This window comes from Molothrus ater, chromosome 4 (assembly GCF_012460135.2).
Source record: "Molothrus ater isolate BHLD 08-10-18 breed brown headed cowbird chromosome 4, BPBGC_Mater_1.1, whole genome shotgun sequence".
Classification (NCBI taxonomy): domain Eukaryota; kingdom Metazoa; phylum Chordata; class Aves; order Passeriformes; family Icteridae; genus Molothrus; species Molothrus ater.
Genome location: NC_050481.2, coordinates 40,811,319 through 40,829,431, shown reverse-complemented (window position 1 = coordinate 40,829,431; position 18,113 = coordinate 40,811,319). Strand labels below are relative to the sequence as shown.

Genomic DNA, 18,113 nt, shown 5'->3' with positions numbered 1-18,113 from the left:
AAACCACTACTACAGGTTGTTAGCAATTTGACTGAAAAGACAGAAAGACAACTGTTTCAGCCAGTGATTTGTATTAGGCTCTTGCCCTGCCAGCACCCGCTGTGTTCTGCAAGCTCAGCTGCATGGGCTGCAGCCCCAGACACACGTGACAGCGCTACTTACTTACTGCCGAGAAGGGTACGCGTACCAAATGTAACAAACTGGGTTACCAGAACAGCCAGGCTGCACACCCAGGTGACACAAATTCCCTCCCTTTTCCTTTTCAGAGCGTCTCAGGTATCCTAACATTACTGAAGGGAAATAGCACTTACACAGTACAGTCTATTTATTGCTGCGGCAGCTCAAGTGCTAACACACCTACGAGCTACCGTGAGGGGTCAAGGGCTCCAGGCTGGAGCTGCCAGCTGTAACATTCAACACCACATCCCTGTGACCCATTGCAAAGCAGAAGTGTGGGCAGATTCTAAATTTTCAGCAGTATTTTTGCAGGCTCATCTAGGATTAGCTCCCAAGCACTGGATGATGGGGAACAGGGTTGTGGATGGGAAAAAAGTTTCCAAATACCTCGTGCTATCAGTCCCATTCAGAAGAACCCGAAAAAGACTAAGCTGTGAGCTACAAAGAGCTTGTGCGCTAGTACATTTTGGAATACGAGCAGAAAATGAAATTGTTTCCCTTTTGCATACAGCTCTGCAACGGCTTGAGTACAAAATAGCACTATGATAACACTATCTGAAGCTGTCCGACTTCAGAGAACGCATTAAAGGAACACTAAGCTGCCTCTTCGACCAAGTCTCTCTTTTACTAGTGACATTTCAATGGGAGGAGCAGAAAAGGATTTGAGACACAGCCACTGTGGAGTGAACACAGTGAACCACCTTGCGAGCATTCCCGCAATCCGGAGGTCTCTCCCGGAGCAAAGTGTTGATTTTTCCAGCGCGCCTGCTACCGTCCAACACAACTTTTGCCATTTAAAGCCCCGTCGGGCGGCAGAGCATGGGCAGGCTCCTGCGCCCGCGGTAGGACAGCAGGACACGGGCTTCGGGTGGCGCGCCGTTCCACGGCGGAGCGAGGGCCGCGCCACCCCCGCCCGCCGCCGGGCAGGGAGGGCGCGCCGCGGCCACCGCCCGCTCCGCCCGCTCCCCTCCCGCTACTCACCCCCGCGACCGGCCGGACCGGAGCCACGGCGGCGAAGTCCGGCGGCGGCAGGCGGCGGCGGCCGCGGCACATCAGGACGATCAGGGTGCCCAGCGCGGCGGCAGCAGGCGGCGCAGCCCACGTAGAGGGCGAGGCGGAGCAGCAGCAGCGCCAGGCACGGCGGCCCGCCGCCCCCCGCCTCGGCCCGCTCCTGCCCCAGGTGGACGACGGACACAGCCAGAAGCCCCAGTCCCGCCGCCAGCACGAAGCGGGATGATCCGGGATCCTCGTCCTCCTCGTCTTCCGCCGCCTCCTCCTCGCCGCCGCCGACCACAGCGGCGGCCGCCGGGGCGCTGCGGCGGCGCGCCTCGCCACCGGGGCCGTGCGAGCCCAGCGGGCCGGGGGCGGCGGCCCCCACCGCCTCGGGCTGCCCGGCCGTGCTGCTAGCGCTGTCGGCACCGGGGAACATGCTGCTCCTGGCGCCGCTGGGAGCAAGCGCATCTCCCGCCGCGGCAGCCCCCTGCGAAGGTCGCCGCTCCCAGGGCCCCCCCTCTCCTCCTCCGCCGCCGCCGCCGCCTCCTTCGCCGCCCGCCGCCGCCACTGGCACCGCTGCGGCCGCCGGGGGAGCCGGAGCTCATGCCCAGCGGCAGGAGGGTGCGCGGCGGCCGGGCCGCTTTCTGGCGGCAGCGCTGCCCCGCGCTGGGCGGCGGGAGCCGAGCGCCGTGGCAGCAGCCGGGGAGGCCCCGCCGCGCCGCTCGGTGTCCGGCCGGGCAGGGGGCGGAGGCGGGGGCGGTGCCTGCCGAGCGGGCGGACCCGGGACATGTGCGCCTGCCGCACCGCCCCACGGCAGGGCCCGGCCGGACCGTCTAGTAGCGTGTTGCGAGTCAGGGAACTCCGCCGTGGCGGGGTTGGAGGCGTCCCCGGGCACTGGCCAGGAAACGGGTAGGGCTCGGACGAAGCGAGGGGGATCCCTCGCGGGCTGCAGTGCGGCGCTTGGCTCCGCCGAAAGCCACGGAACGCCTCCCCGCGACGGGGGCTAGGACCAGAGGGACCCGGCATGATCAGACCGGGTCATCGAGGCCCTAACCAGAGCTTGGGACAAAAGCCTTGGCGAGCGGCATCTCGGAGATCCGGAGTGTGGGCGGTATGCACCCCTCTGATCAGCCAAAGGAAGTCACAAATAACTGGACTTGAGAAATAAAAAGTTGATTGAACAGTGATGCTAAAGAAACACAGCCTCACCACCCCAACAGAAGCATGCCAGCCCTCCAGTCAGTACCCTCCCTCTGTTGTATGTTTTATATCTGTTTGTGGTAGATCTGAGAACAAATTCCTGGAAGGGCACAAGGCTTGCCCTATTTCAGCTGTGCTTGGGACACATGTTCATCTTGCTATAGGTGCAGCACAGCTACAGCTCCACCAAATTTGTCAGCTCATAGCAACTACAGAGCACAGCTGAATTGGGAGGCCTTGATCTCTTCAGAGTGTTGTCTGCAAAAATCAGCTTCATTACCCAGTGTGCAACAAGGCAATAATTACACACTCAAGAGAGACATTGACTACTTATTTCAGAGTTGTGCAAGTCTGGGTGCTCAGTGGTATTCAACAAATCAAGCACACCAAATATCAAAACTTATTAGTATTTATATATCTTAGCAAAGAAAGGAATTAGTGTTCATTGTGTACAAGTTCAATAGTTCTCTTATTAATGAGTATTTTATCCTCTATTGGCTAATGATTCTCTTGTTTCCCATGCTTATCAGTCTGTATGCTCAGCCTTCTTTTGATTTGGTGGATTTCTTGGGTCGGTGGTCCTTGAGTTGGTGGTTGTCATCTCCCTTTTCAGGAATTACCTTTTATCAAGTTGGAACTGATTTCAGCACAATTGCTGATTTGGGTTTATTGGTTTCTTCCTTACCTTGGGAGTTCTGCCAAATGTCCATGTGTTCCATAAATTCTTCATTCTTTGTGTCCACTATCAGTGGTATATCCTTTTCCCCAAGCTTTGTTAACCTCCTGCTAGGTCTGAGATCACTGAAGCATATCAAGCCCTAAACATTAATAATGCAATTCCACCAACAAGTAATTTGTTTTTCTAACACATGGACATCACTTCGAGCTTGCTTTTTAGCTGCTATCTGTTTCAAGGATTAAATCTCCCTTCTTCTTGATTAGTCTTGAAAGTATACAAAGATCAAACATAAAAGAGCATCCCTTCTTAAGAGAATTTTTACATATTCCACATTTTACAAGAGTAGGAGTAAAAGGCAATGCTTTCCTTACAGATGCCACACTATGCCAAAGTGAATTTATAAGCATTTACTAATGGGCTTCATTTTAGGAACTGATAGCTGTAAACTCTATAGAAGTCTTTAGAGATAGAAGTATACTGGTAAGCAGCTGGTAATATTGCCACTGTTCTGTCAGTTGAGGTGTAAAAAAAAAAACAAAACCAAGGCCCTGAATTTTACTTTTTAAACACAGTTATTGTTGCAGAGGAGGTAGTAGTGGTTTATTTATTCGTGCTCTCTAAAAAAGTTATTTCTGTCAAATGAACTCTACTAGCCAATCAATGCTCTGATCTTGTGAGTTTTTACATTTCCTTATAACTTCTACGGTGCAATAAAGCAGCATTTATAAAACCAGACAGCAAATTTCCCTGAGCTTCTGCAATGCTAAGCAAGGCAGGACACTAAGCATGAATAGTGCAGGTGTCCAAATGTCTGTTATAGCCCTGGAGCAGCACTTGTAATAGGGAATTGCATGTCAGCTCATGGTGCAGGACTGTAATGGAAATGGGCACAGAACAGCATGGAGCTAGTCAGGATTCTGGGTTACAACAAATGTTTTACTCCATCACAATATTTTCTAAGCTGTTTCTAACCAAACTCATACTGTCTGATGGGCTGATGTCCATATATACCTGCCTGTGTGTATTAGAGGTTTGCATAACAGTGTATTTCCTCTTGAAATCACAAAAAGTGGTTATAAAGTGATTTTAGGGCCCCTGTTGGAGAGAGAGAAGACACTGATCCTTAATCTGATCTAAAGTTCTTACTGTAACTTGGTGCTTAGTAAGATAAAATATATCATTCTCTTACCTTTGTTCTATTTAGTGGATATTAAATTGCACAAAATACTTTTAAATGCTAGTTCAGACAATTCACAGGGTATCCAAAATTGATTACTTAAGTAACATGTCTAATGTGATTAAAGGTAAAAAACATCGTATCATAATAGTGAAAATACTATTGCAATGGCAGTCTTTTCCCATGTGAATTACTATGTGGTAAAACATCCTGATGATGCATTGAAGGGCTTTGGGACCAGGGTTTTTTTTCAATACATAAGACCATTAAAACCAGCAGAGATTTTTGCAGAGTCTGAAAGCTTTTGGATAAGGCCCAACATGCCAGAAGGTTTCTTATAAAGGTATTTTATTCTCATCAGGTAGAAAATAGAAAACAAATATCCATCTCCCAGCACACACTTTACCCATCAAAGATTTCAGAATATCCAGGACTTTGGACTGAGTTCAAGATCTACTCTGGGATCTTAATAAAGATCCACACAAGAAACCAGACAGAGACCTACTGCAAATGCCTTCAGGAAACTGCCCAGGCCACTGTCAAAGCTACTTAAGGCAATTAAATTTTTAAATTAACCTGAAGCAAAGCATGCAGTGTTGATAGTCCTGTGTAAATAGAGAGTATTTTCTTACAGTATTAATTCTCAGAAGTGGAGAGGAAGATAAAAAAAAAACAAACCTACCTGCAATAACAATTTAGTCCTGCAGTGCTTATGCACAAAGACACTTTTTTGTCTGAATGAGTAATCTCACCTATTTTAGCTAGGATTTACACATCATATCCTGAATTAGATACGTCTAAATCAACTCAAGTGTATATCCATAGAGCTAGAAGAAGATATGATTCTTTTTCTTTTAGCTCTTATTAAGTTTCTATGACTTTTCAACCTGAGGTACAATTCCTAATATTTTAGATTATATTCTAGCTCTACTGAAGTTAATAGCAATTTTCAAGTTTACCTCAGTGTTATTTGAACTTCCCCTTTTGTACTTTCAAAATTGCTTTTTTGTACAAAAGGACTTCAATGAGGTCAATTTTCTGAACTGGGGATTACTATAGGCTCTTTCTGTACCTATTTACTCAGTCATAGAACTAGTTTATGAGAGAAGAGATTCAAATTCTTCAAATTCTTCTTATCCAAGCATTACAGCAAATATCTTTCCTACAGAGATAAGACAATTACTTCTTTTAAAAGATAAATGATGTTTGTTTTTGGGGAGGATTCAGCATCTCCACTATTTTCCTTTGAGCTAGAAGTATAATTTATCTTTGTAACATACCCTAGAAAAAACCTCACTGATTTGAACAGTTTTGCAGCTGCCTTTAGTGACAATTGTTCAACTTCCACCTTCACAGTACTGCAAACTTCAATGAATTTGCACTTTCAAACATTTAGGCAAGATTAAAATGAATACTTTTCCTGTAGGCTTTTTCACATTTGATTTCTGTCTTGTCAGCCTTTCTAGCTCTCCCATGGCTATAAAAGGACTAAAACAAGTTATGACTTCTCAATTAAAACAAATAAAAAAGTTACATTTTAGGCAAAAAAAGAGGTCTGTATAGTGCTTATGTAGTTTATATTTTTAGCATACTTACAATTTTGAATTAATTACATGGTTTTTTGTAACTGCTGTGGTGCTGCATTGCAGTTACAGTCATACTAGAAGTTTATAGAAATTTCTAAGGTTCAGAGCACAAAACCCAGAACTGCTTGTGAACTTGTAAACCTGATGATAAACCAGAAAAATCTGCATAACTAACACTGTTAGAAGCAATCATAGGAATCCTAGAGCAAGAGAAATGGATATTGGATGTTATACTTCTCAGTATCTTAAATGTACAAAATATGTAAGTTGCTCTAATATTAGCTGATTTTAATTTTTGCTACACCTTTTAAGACAGTGGTGTTGTATTTTGCATATTTGCAGTCAGGAACTTGACACACAGGAGAAAAATGACAAAAGCACCCATTCAGTGTCCAATGTAAGGAACCTAAGACCTCACATGGCGAGGTCAGCAAAGGCTCGGCATTTTGTAGCACATTTTCCAAGTATGGTTTCCATTGATTTTAGTTGCAGTTGTCATTATTCAACATTTCAACAGAGAACTGAGAGAGGTGCCAGAAAAATAAGAGGGAAACACATGACAAGTATAAAAATTTAGTCAATGTAATTTGCAGAACCTCCATTAAACACTGTGTAGCACAAGTAGGACTTGACTCTGGTTAACTTAGACGTGTTCAGTTGTATTGTTCAAGAGATTTCTTTCTTTTCTTGTAGTGTTCTGACACATTTGCTGTATGTATGTATAAAAATGTGTGTGTATGCACACATATATCCATACATATGTGCCTATGTGTGTGTGCCAAGTGAAAAGAAAATAAAATATAAAAGAAATAGGACAACAGACACAATAGTTGATTTGGCTGCACAGCCCTGATTTAATTCAAAAATCAGTTTGCTCAGCAAAAAATGCGATCATGTCATTAAATATCTTTCCTGCTGAATAATGGGGCCAAAGTAAAGCTGAATTTTGCATTTTGAATATGTGGATCAGTAATCTGGAAGTCTTTATTTTCACATAATTCTTTCCTTCATTGTTAAAAAGTAACTTTGCTATTATTAAGATATGATATTGCAGCTGATCTCTTTGAAAGAACTGTAAGCTTTCCCATCCTTACACAGGAAACTACCACTTCTCCAGGGCAGATCACTAGTAGGTAATCACCACTCACCTAGTCAGTGCCACAAGTAAGGGAACTGCCTGAAGTTTCACTTTATACTGAAATTCAAGGTAGCTTGGGGAAGGGTCCAGATCTAACCTCAAATACTTGGATGAGGCTTCCCTAGAAGTCCTCCAGATAAGTTGCCCCTTTCTATTTCCTCAGGATACATCGTCCAGTGCTGCAACCCTGACACTATAATGTAGGGGCCCATGACATCAACCATTGGTCCTGTTGCCTTAATATGTGGCACCACCACTTTAAGGCAGCTCACAATCACCTCTGCCTGGGGCACCATTCCCTCAGCTGGGTCCCCCTCCAGTCCTTATGGGCTGCCAGAAAATCAAACAGGAGTGCCATAATCCCAACCCAAGGCAGCACCACCACAATCTGGGGTACCATCAACTTGATATGGGGTACTGTTACCATAACATGGAAAAGTATCACCTCAGCATGGAGCCTCATTGCCTTAACCTGGGGCACTATAACCTCAACCTGTCACCCTGGAACCTCATGATCGAAATCTAGGGCCAGTCACCTCAACTAAGGGCATTATTTCTTCAGCTCGGGGACCCACTGCATCTCAGTCTGGAGACCATGACTTAAATGAGGAGCACCATCAGCTGGGGGCCCATTGCTTCCACTCAGCATACCATTGTCTCAACCCAGAACCCCACTGCCTCAGCTTGAGGCACAATCACCTGAAGCACACAGATCCATCACCCCAGCCTGAAGCAACTTTGCTGCAACCTGGGGACCATCACCCCAACTTGGGGCACAGTCACCTCATCTTGGGGCCTCATGGCCTCAGTAAGAGTCCCAGCTCTCTGCCCCATTCTCAGAGAGCAAATAAGGGCAGGAGGGGACTGATGTCTGTATCAGAAATGTCTGATACAGACATCCTGGCCGCCAGGACTAGGAAAGGAATTCTTCCCCTGTGCTTGGCACTGGTAAGGCCACTACCTATGTCCAGTTCTGGACCTCTCAATTCAGATAGGACATGAACCACTGGAGCAAGTTCAGAGAAGGGAAATGAAGCTGGTGAAAGGTCTGGAGCACTGGTCTTAGGAGGAAGAGCTGAGGGAGCTGGGGTTGTTTAGCCTGGAAAAGAGGAGATTCCGGAGAGACCTTATGTCTCTCTAGAACTACCTGAAAGGAGGCTGTACCCAGGTGGGGATCGGCCTCTTCTCCCAGGCAGCCAGTGACAGGATTGAAGGACACAGTCTTAAACTGCGCCAGGGGACACTTAGGTTGGACATGAGGAGGAATTTCTTCACACAAAGGGTGATCAGACACTGGAATAGGCTGCTCAGGGAGGTGGTGGACCCACGGTCCCTGGAGGTGTTTCAGGAAAGACTGGACGTGTCACTTAGAGCCGTGGTCTGTTTGACACGGTGGTGTTCGGGCAGAGGTTGGAGGCTCACAGGTCTCTTCCAACCTCCCGGTTTCTGTCATTCTGTGGAGAGCCCGCGCCTGAGGGGCCCCTCCCCCGGGAGGTCCCGGCCCCCTTCCCGCCCCGCTGAGGCGCCGCCTCGCCCCGCCCGGCGGCGCGCGGGCCCGGCCGGCGCTGCGCAGGAGCGGGGCGGCAGCGAGGGAGCGGCCTCGGTTCTGCGCAGCTCCCGCCTCCGGCTCTCTCCTCGCTCTCTCTTCCCGTGCCTGTGAGTATCTGCCCGGCTGCCTGCGCGGTTACCACAACAAAGCCGGGAGAAAGGGGCCAAGAGGGACACGGCAGCGGCCGCTGCTGCTGCTTCCTCCCGGGGGTGCCGGCCGGGTGGTGGGGCCTGCGGTGCCTCCTCGCCACGGAAGGTGCCGGGAGGGCGGTTGGGGGCGGTTGGGCACGACGGGCATGTTCCTTCCCCGTCTGCGGTAATTTTTTTCCCCAAACAAGGTGGGAGACATGTTTTGTTCGTGTGTACATATGCATTATTTTTAACCATTATATAATTTCAAAAAAAAAATTTGTTTTAATTAGCTGTCTTGCTGCTCGCGCCCCTGCCCGAGCGAGGCGCACGTAGGTGTCCCCCGAGCGCGTCGTGCGCGCTGCCTGTGCGGGGCTGGGGCTGGCGTTGAGCTGCCGGAGTTTGGCCGTGCCGCCCTCAGACGTGCGCTCCGCCCCAGCAGTGCCGTGCCTGCCCGCTGTGCTCCTCGGGGAGATCGGAAAAGAGGTGGGAGACTCCGTTCTGAGACACCGGGTGCCCTCGTTGTCGCCTCCAGTTGTCGGCTTTGGGCGAGAGTTACAGTGTCTGTGCGCTACCCTTCAAGTTACCGGACTTTGAGAGACGCGGAGGGGTGTTTTGGTTGAGCTTAATTGGTGGGAATTAAGTCATTTGGAATGATTATTTCAAACAGCTTGCCTCGAGCGTGTTAATCACCGCCAGAGTCACGTTTCCACATTTTCCTCAGAACTCACGTGTAACTCCCCCTGCCCAGCGCAGGGCTGTGTTCTGCAGTAATGGCTCCCAAAGTGGGGCTGGCGTTTGGAAAAATAACCAGCCACCAAATCTCTTGGCCCCTCTGGATTAGGTTGGAAATCACAAATAAAGTAGTTCTGAAATCTGGGCTCCTGCAGCAGAGCAGAGTACTGAATTAATCTGAAAGAGACTCAGTGAGATGCTGCAACAAAATGCAATATGTGTTGTCTTTGTCAAACATTGGACATTTCTGGAGTTTTCGCGGCATTTTAAAATGTAGTTCAGCAAGGCATATGACACAACTTAATTTAAAGTCATATAATCTTTATGCCTGGTGGAAGTTTTTCCTTTCCAACAGTTTTTTGAAAACTGGTTTAATTATAGGATGCAAATACCTGCACTTTTATATTCTTACTATATAATAGAAATAAAAAAAATCTAGTGTTTGCATTTGGACGTGTACATATTTTTAAGTTGCGTGGTTAAAATTTCTATGCAGCATTCATAAAAACACCAGGACAAAAATGTGGGATGGAATGAATGTAATAGAAATAGCAGTGCTAAATTTCTTTTGTATCCCTGCTTTTGTCTGTAGTGAGGTGCTCAATATAGTGAATAGAATGCATTGTACACATTTTTGCTTCTTTGAAAAAGTAGTTAATCTCTCTTTTTTTGGATAGAAAGTGATTGCTGGAATTGTCCGTTGAGAGAGAACAAAGTTCCACAAAGTTAAATTCTTCAGTGGAGTTAATTGAAGACTAAAATGAAGTTGTTGCTAAAAAACAAGTAAGCTTAAGAATGGGTTTGCGAAATAATTGGCATTTAAAAATATAGATGTCAGAGCTTTGGACTCTGCTTCTGGAATGCTTCAAGCTCTTCCAACACTTCCTCCTGCTTTGTTTGTTTTTTTCTGTAGTGCATATGTTCTTCTGATTTTGTAAACCTAGATAATACTCTAATGGTTTAGGATAGCAACCAGAGAAAAGGACAAGTAATTTGGGGACATTCTATTACTTTTTTTGGAACTTAAAGCTGTTATGGCCTACTGGGATTTTTGTTCTGATTTTGTGCTTGCCTGTTTTTAGAAGGGCATTCAGAAGGTCCTGTGTTTGTTCATAAGACTTACATGGGCTCAGAGGGCCATCAGGACTGCTAAGCCCACTGAGACTTGAAATGCAATTGGCTAATTGGAAGGCTCAACCCAGGAACACCTAAAAGTGCAGGTTTTGTAGGATGGGTAGCATGTGGTCATCTGTGCCATAGGTGACAGGATCATCTACAAGCTTTTTAACATCTGTCCTTTAAGATGACTCAATATTACACCTGAAGCTTAGATGTAAGAATCTGAAAGCAAGATGAATCCTAGGTGAGCCTAGATACTCCCTAAATTCATGGGAGATAGTCAGACTGTTACCTTACTGCTTCCACCAGAGCTGTTTCTTAAAGCTGTTTCATTCTTTGCTTCCTGATGTTATGTTTGACCAAGACATGGTCTAAAACATGATCTGTGTTCCTTGGCTGAGTTATTTTCCATCCAACAATATCAACTGATGTTTAAGCCACAATTCAGTAATGAGTATTTGTGATTCTTGAAGTGTTTCATTGTAATAATAAACACTGGAATTCCAGGAAACCCATATTATGTTGAATTTAATAGAGCCTTCTGTTTCAACATCTTACCTGCTTTTCCATGCTTGATATTTTCTCTGAAGAAAGGAGCAAGTCACAAAAATACAATGCAAGAGATTATCTCAAGAGGCTGTTATCCTCATTTGCCTCTTACTTGCATTCTGAGGAAACAAGTATATTTAGACTCTTCCTAAGTGATATTTTTTGAAGCTGCTCTTTCTATACTGATTTAGTGACTGAATTTCTATATTTTCTCCTGCACATCTGTACCAGGCGGTGCTTGTTCCTCTTATATAGAAATATATTCATTGAAAATTAAAATTTGCATCTTATTTTCAGTGGTTGTGGAGAATGTAATTGTTACATCCGTAAAACTGTATGTGTGTGTTTTAAACTGTGATAATAAGCACATCTTGTGATGGAGGGCCTTAGAAAGGAAATTCTTCCAGACACCGAAGTCTATTTGATGTGTGTTGAAGCACATCTATGCAAACAGTTAAAGGAAATGCTAATTGCACACCTATTTGTCTAGTCAGGTCACTAAGCACACCAAATTTATAATATTAGAAGCGTGAAAAACACTTGTAGTTTAATGGGCATTTCTGTTGTGGGAGACAGTTCACATGTTGTGCCACTTGGTGTTGTGCCACTTGGTAGAGATGGCCTGATATTCAGAAATATGCAGTGATTTATCTGCTGTGATTTACCTCCATCAGTAGTTTGTGGTGTACTTGATTCCTTTATGGTCCTGCCATCTGTTTCAGGACTGGCAAATTTAACTCCAGCCTTTACGTGGCAGATATGCTGAAGCTTTGCTTTAATAAGAGCAGTTGTTTTCCTTTTTCTTGCATGCAGTTTTGAACTGCTGTGCCAGACTCTTCCCCTTCAGTTGTGGATAGCCTGGTTGAGTACATGTTGCCCCCAAATTTAAATCTTGGTATCAGACAGAAATACTCTTCATAGATATGTACCAGTATAGAAGGAGTGGGAAAACAAAGCTGGACCTTTACTTTGCTCTTCACCGTTGATACCTGGCAGTAGAGTCTGTCCTTTTCTAGGCTTTTTGTACCTGTTCTCTATTATCAATTATCTATATTATCTATATTATGGGTCACTTTTGGGAAAGATCAATACCAATGACCAGTTTTCCCCTAGCAGCTTGCTGCCTTCTGGTCTTTGGGTAGCTGGAATTGGGACTCTTCCAGGTAGTGAGAAATTGTATGGCAGCAGCCCCATGAGACTTCAGTGTGGGTGGTGTCACTTGTGCTTGTAGAAGTGGAAGACCTTCCAGAAGCTATTGCTACTTTTATCAACCAACATATGATTTGTTGTCTTTATTTTTGATTGTAATTGTAAGCTACTTCTTTTCTGCCTGGGTTTAGAGGGTTTGCAGGTAATATTCTTGGGATTCTCTGCAAGGAGTGAGTAGCCATGGTCTGTTTAGACAGACCTGATGGCCATCATCACTCCCATCATTTAACTTCAGTGTTCTCTGACCCAGCCTTTCTGCTCAAGAGTTCACAAGGTGACCTTTGCTGAAGAGCCTGAAGTACAAATATTTAATGTGTTTCTATGAGTGAAGTCCTGGAGCTACAGATACACACCTCTCCGCACTATTGCAGCTTCCCCATAGGGGAATGGCTTAGTTTTGGCTCAAGAGGAAATATTTTTTATTTTCTTCCCCCCCCCGTCCCCATTTCTCCCTGTTCTCTCTCCTTGCGTTGTACATTAACATGAAAGGCTTTGCCCAGCAGCTATCTGGGGCTCCTTAGTGGTCATGTGCTTATGTGCTTTCATTTGCTCTAACCATGGTGGCAATTGACTGTGGAAGATTCGGTGGATAATTTCAAGGTTTAACTAAGTTTAAAATACCTCAAATCTTTCACTGGGTATTTAATGCACTTTGTAAGTGTTAGTTTCTGACATTGAAAAATGTTTTCAAAAGGCAGGATATGTTGAAACACAAACCCACATCTAAGTCTGTATCCTCAATTCATGACTTTTCATGTACCATGCCACCTTTGTAGAAGAGACTTCAAATTGCAGTCATGCCTAATGGCCTGCTCTTAGGCATTGCCTACAAAAATATTTCAGGTGGTGCTGTAGTTGGCAGGTTTGCAGCTGGAGGGGAAAACCACTCAATATGCTTAGTGTGATTAGGGTCTTGATCTGTTTTTTGAGATGGAGGAGGATGTCAAAATGCTGCTTGTTCTTTGGGTAGTGCAGCAGCAGACAGTGGTTGACCTGTGCAGAAGCTGCACGGTCTTTGTTCTCTCTGGGGAGAATGTGGATCTGGTCTCAGTAGGTAGTGAGACTCTCAGTGTGTCAGCCCTCTGGTGAGAAAGTGTGGGTCTCTAAAGCCCTGAAAGTCAGACTGCACATTCACCCTGGCTGCTTAGCCACTGCTTTCTGATCTTAAAAGCTTGAAGGGATTAAAAAGTGGTATAAGCTAGTTCTTCCTAAACTAGGAAGAGCTGCAGTCAGGAAGAGACAAAGACAAAAGGGTGCGCTTGGCTGTGGTAATGAGTGATTGTTACTGTTGCAAGAGAAATGGGTGAGAGGTAGAGAATTACATGGGGAGAAGAAATATTACAGTAAAACAAGATCTGGCAAATAATTAATGCCCAGCCTGCTCTTTGGAGTTGATCATGCTTGTGTTAGAGGGCTTCATGGCAGAAAGCCACAAAAAGCATGTGCTTTTTTTTGTAAATAAAACCAGCGGTCACTAAAATTAGCAGTTAATGCTAAGTATTTGACTGTAATGGCTTTTTTGGGATTCCAGAGTATCACTTGTTGACTCTGTGTTTTAAAAACAGGCAACATAGCAGAACTCTGTATTTCTCACTGAAGTAAAATTACACTGTGTTGTATATAAATGTGAAATTGTAAACAGAACCAATTTATTGATGTAGGCATGCTTTATCAGCAAAGTTACCTCTCCTGTATTGCATCACCTTGGCAAATTCCAGGTCTGTTGCAGACACTCTCAATGCAGGAGTGGAATAGGATCTAAGAATATCATCTCTTTGTTTATTTCATCTTGTTTGTTTTTATTTTAAATTAAAAAATAAATTAATTAAAGAATTGATTAATCTTAAGTTTGTGAATGATTGACAGTGAGAGACATGTCGTGTTGCTTTCCCATTAAAGTGAAGGCTAAAGTTGTTAGGGACTTGTCCAGAGGAGTGGAATATGCATTTGTCAGTGGAATTACTGCTGCTCCTTGGGCAGGGCCAGACTGCTACATGATCTCTCCTGCACTGGTGGTCGCTGTCTGCAAAGCAGTTATGTCTCAGTCTTCCTAGGAGACAGCCCACTGGCAGGTGGGCTGTTCCTGAATCATGTAGAGTGGGAAGATGTGTGCTCCCTGGCTGGCATTAATGGAAAGCAATGTACAAGCTGGTTGCTATCTTTTATCACCTTTTGCCAGCTCTACACTGCCCTTTTATCATGAGTTAAATCCCATCCTCTCGTCAGAGACTGTGTTCAGAAGAGTCATCTGAGAAGTGGTGTGACTAGACATTATAGCTGATGAGATACTGTTAGTTCAGTCTCCTTTGCAGGCATAGCATTACATGAACTAAAAATACATGGATGTGGTTGCACCTCAACAAAATGTTGTATTTTAGTCTATACTAAAGTTTTCAGCTATATTAAGTTATCCTAGTTTGTCTGCACCCACCTGCAAACCTTTTTGCCTTAGCCCCTTATGCTCTTACATATACAACAGTACTAACATTATTTCAAATCTGTGTTTGAGACACGTGAAGTACACCACATGCCTGCTTTTACCAATCAGTCATACTATTTCTAGTTATGAGCTGGAGAGATGCTAGTTCCTTAAGTAATAAAAGCCTTTTCTAATGGAAAAGAAACTATTTTATTTTTAAACTCTGCTTCCTAATTTTCTTCATAGAATTGGCTTTGTTCAAGTTGTACTTGCTAAATAAATATTCATGGTCTATACTTAACAGGTTTTGTTCCTTTCTGGTTTAGATTACATGAGGTAGAAAATTAAATTTAAATAATGTGTTACTCTTCTGATTGTTTTTTATTTTTCTATTGAGCATGTTTTTATATATTAAAATGTATTATCCTTTTAGGAAGCTGCTTGAGAAAAACTGTCAGGAATTCACACGATAGTTGTGCGTTGCAGGCTATACAAGCTGCCTGAAGCCAGGTGTCACAAGAAGTGACACAAAGGGTGGAACCAATAGCCCAGCTGTAGTGCATCTGCACGACTGCACACAGGATGGGTAAAAGCCAGGATGAGGCAGAAGCCATGGTGCTGTGGGAAAAACCATGATGTAGTCGCTGTCAGGAAACATGGTGGGGTGATTGTCATGGCTGGAGTGGTGCAATGGATGCTTGTAAGCTCCTCAGAAGGGACGTGCAAGGAAGGAGAGGTGGTGGGGTGACCCTCTGCATTAGGGGGTATGCCAGCTGTGTAGAGCTCAAGGATAGTGATGATATGGCTGAGTGCCTGTGGGTGAGAACCAGGGACATGGCCAGTAAGGCAGTCGGTCCTGAGGGGTGTCTCTAATGGAGCACCCTGCCAGGATGAAGAGGCAGATGAAGTATTCTGTAAGCAGCTGGATGGTGTTTCATGGTGGCTAGTGCCTGTTCTTGTGTGAGACTTTAACTTGCTGGATATCTGCATTCCCAGAAGAGTTTACTCCTTTGTTTTTTTGCTCTTTGAAGAGCTAGGTGCTTTAGAGAGTTATCTTTGTGGTCCTGAAAATTGATCTCTGCTTCTGTTGCCTAATAGTGTTTTCAGCTTTATACAACATCTAACTATAATAAGTCTCTTTTCAGTTCTTTGGCTTTGTGATTCTTAAAACCGTAGGAGATTCCAGGCTTTTTGGGTTTATGTTGTGATTTGAGGAGCATATTTTCAATTCCTCTAAACCAGTATTATTTGAGAAGTGGCAAAATAGCTGAGTGACCTTTAAAAACTCTGTATTTTGAAGTCATTTTAGCTAGAACCTTTCCTGGAAATTCCTTTTTTTCCACCTCTGTTTGCCATGGCAACAAACTATATGTGGTTTAAGGGAGACCATCCATCCTGTAAAATATTCTGGTTCTCTGGCCTTAAGTGGTTGCTTCCACTGTCTCTTCATGTTTGATTTTCTTGGGTCTAAAGAATGTTACATATTTATTGATTGTAGCTTACTAAATTATTTCAACAGTGAAATCTGTTGTAAAGAGTAGGAGAAAAGTGCCTCTGGCTAGATGGGACTGGTAGTCTTTGATACTGGCTGATTTTGTTTGGTTGTGCGGTGTTGAGATTTTTTTTATTTTAACTATATGTATACTACTAATGAGTGGAAACTTTTGTGTCCTCCTGCCACGTGCATAAGATCACACACCATAAAATTCTGTAAGAAGTAGGACATAATAAGAGCAGATTTGTAGAACATAATGGTTAACACTGAGGTCCTGATGTCTGCAATATTATGTATTTGGATTAGCCATGATCTGGTCCCATGGACTGAATGGTAACTTCTGTTTTAAATGCACTGGTTTCATGCCTGGATCAGACTTTTTAAAGTCTAGGTTCATTTGAAAGAATTAAGTTTCCCTACTGTACTGTGGAGTGTGAGTTACAGAAAAGCAAGCTCCTTGTCCAAACTAAAACATGAACACTGACACACTCACAATCTGTCAATTTAACCTTGGAGCCATGGATCTTTCAATGTAAATTGAAATTTCTCCTAATTTTAAGTACTGAAGTCTGCAGTGTGTATGGCTGTGTCAGCCAAGATGGTGACATACTAACAAGGTTTACAATATAAAATTCCAACTAATGATAGCTCATTAAGTGGCTCTAGCTTCAAATGGCTCTACCTTAAAGGGAAAAAATAAGACATGTTAATTGCTTGTTTGTTATAGTTAAGAATTTTTAGCCACTAAGGGTGTTTGACAAATTTGCTTAGAAGTAATAGTTTGGAAATTGTGATGGGTTGGCTAAAGTAAAGCTGTCTGGTCTAACATATGAGCTGTGTGCAATAAGGTGGCACTAAACGTTTTTACTGAGCTCACTATGAAATTGTCTCTAGCAACTTCATGTAATTAATTGCAGAATTATAGATTACTAGAGCTAAAAGAGTGAAGAGCAAAACTATTATACTAAAAGTGTACTTGGATCTGTTTTTGCACAAATAATTGGAAATGTTTTCTGATGCTTGCAGGTGACACTTCATATTTTGTTATGGACCGTTTTGAAGACATATCAGATGGTGAAGTGGATCATGCCTTCTTTGACAGCGACTTTGAGGAAGAGAAAAAGAAAGCTGAAGAAAATGGTGAACATATAGAGAAAGGAAGTACAAAGGCAGCTCTTGCAGACACTGATTTGGTTTCTAATTCAAAGGATGAAAAGTGTTGTGAGGAGGAAAGCGAAGAAAAGCAGATAGATTTACAAAGGGATCAGTCCCTAGAAAATAGTAAAAGTCCTAGTGAAGATGCTCCCTCTCTGACAGTTTCTCCAGTTGCAGAGAATGCAGGTACATCTGGAGCAACACCTGCAGCAAATAGAGGAGCAGAGGAGATTGTTCCTGCTGGAATTCCTAAAATAGTTAAAGAAGGTGAAGAAGATTACTATACAGATGAAGAAGACAGTAGTGATGATGGCAAAAAACAGGTTAGACCAAAGTCGGCTAAGCAACCAAACATAAAAAAGGCTAGCAAAAAATATAGTATCAGCTCCTCCTCTTCTTCCTCCTCCTCCTCGTCCTCGTCATCATCATCCTCAAGCTCAGATACAGATGGTTCTGACACAGATTCTGATAGCTGTTTATCAGATTTATCTCATTCTTCCCCAAAAAGGAATGCTTGTAGAAATGCTCTTCTGTCTCCAAAACAAAAATTCAAGTCAGCAATGAAATTAGCAGAAGGAAAACCAAAGCTTGGTGATGACCTGGAGGAGTCTGAAGACACAGTGACTGACGTAACACCTTTGTCAACTCCAGACATCAGTCCTATCCAGTCCTTTGAATTTGTAGCGTCAAATGATAAGAAACTAAAAGTAAAGAGACAGGAAAATGTGAACCAAGAATTATATGGTAATTTGGAGAATTTAAGTACAACACTAAATGTGGAAAACCTATGGGGCTGGGAAATTCA

The 18,113-nt window shown here is 44.0% G+C and overlaps 2 protein-coding genes across 2 annotated transcripts in view; one reads left to right on the top strand and one right to left on the bottom strand.

Annotated features, from left to right (window-relative positions):
- The window catches only part of SNX25 (sorting nexin 25), an 82,658-nt gene extending 80,673 nt beyond the window's left edge, over positions 1-1,985 (bottom strand). The window contains exon 1 of the mRNA XM_036382011.2: positions 1,159-1,985. Within this exon, the coding sequence (XP_036237904.2) occupies positions 1,159-1,959 (801 nt within the window). The 5' untranslated portion in view covers positions 1,960-1,985. The remainder of the gene's footprint in view (positions 1-1,158) is intronic.
- Positions 1,986-8,495: 6,510 nt separating this feature from the next.
- Positions 8,496-18,113, top strand: part of CFAP97 (cilia and flagella associated protein 97) — a 29,509-nt gene continuing 19,891 nt past the window's right edge. The window contains exons 1-2 of the mRNA XM_036381926.2: positions 8,496-8,606; positions 17,180-18,052. Coding sequence (XP_036237819.1) covers positions 17,200-18,052 — 853 coding nt within the window. The 5' untranslated portion in view covers positions 8,496-8,606; positions 17,180-17,199. The remainder of the gene's footprint in view (positions 8,607-17,179; positions 18,053-18,113) is intronic.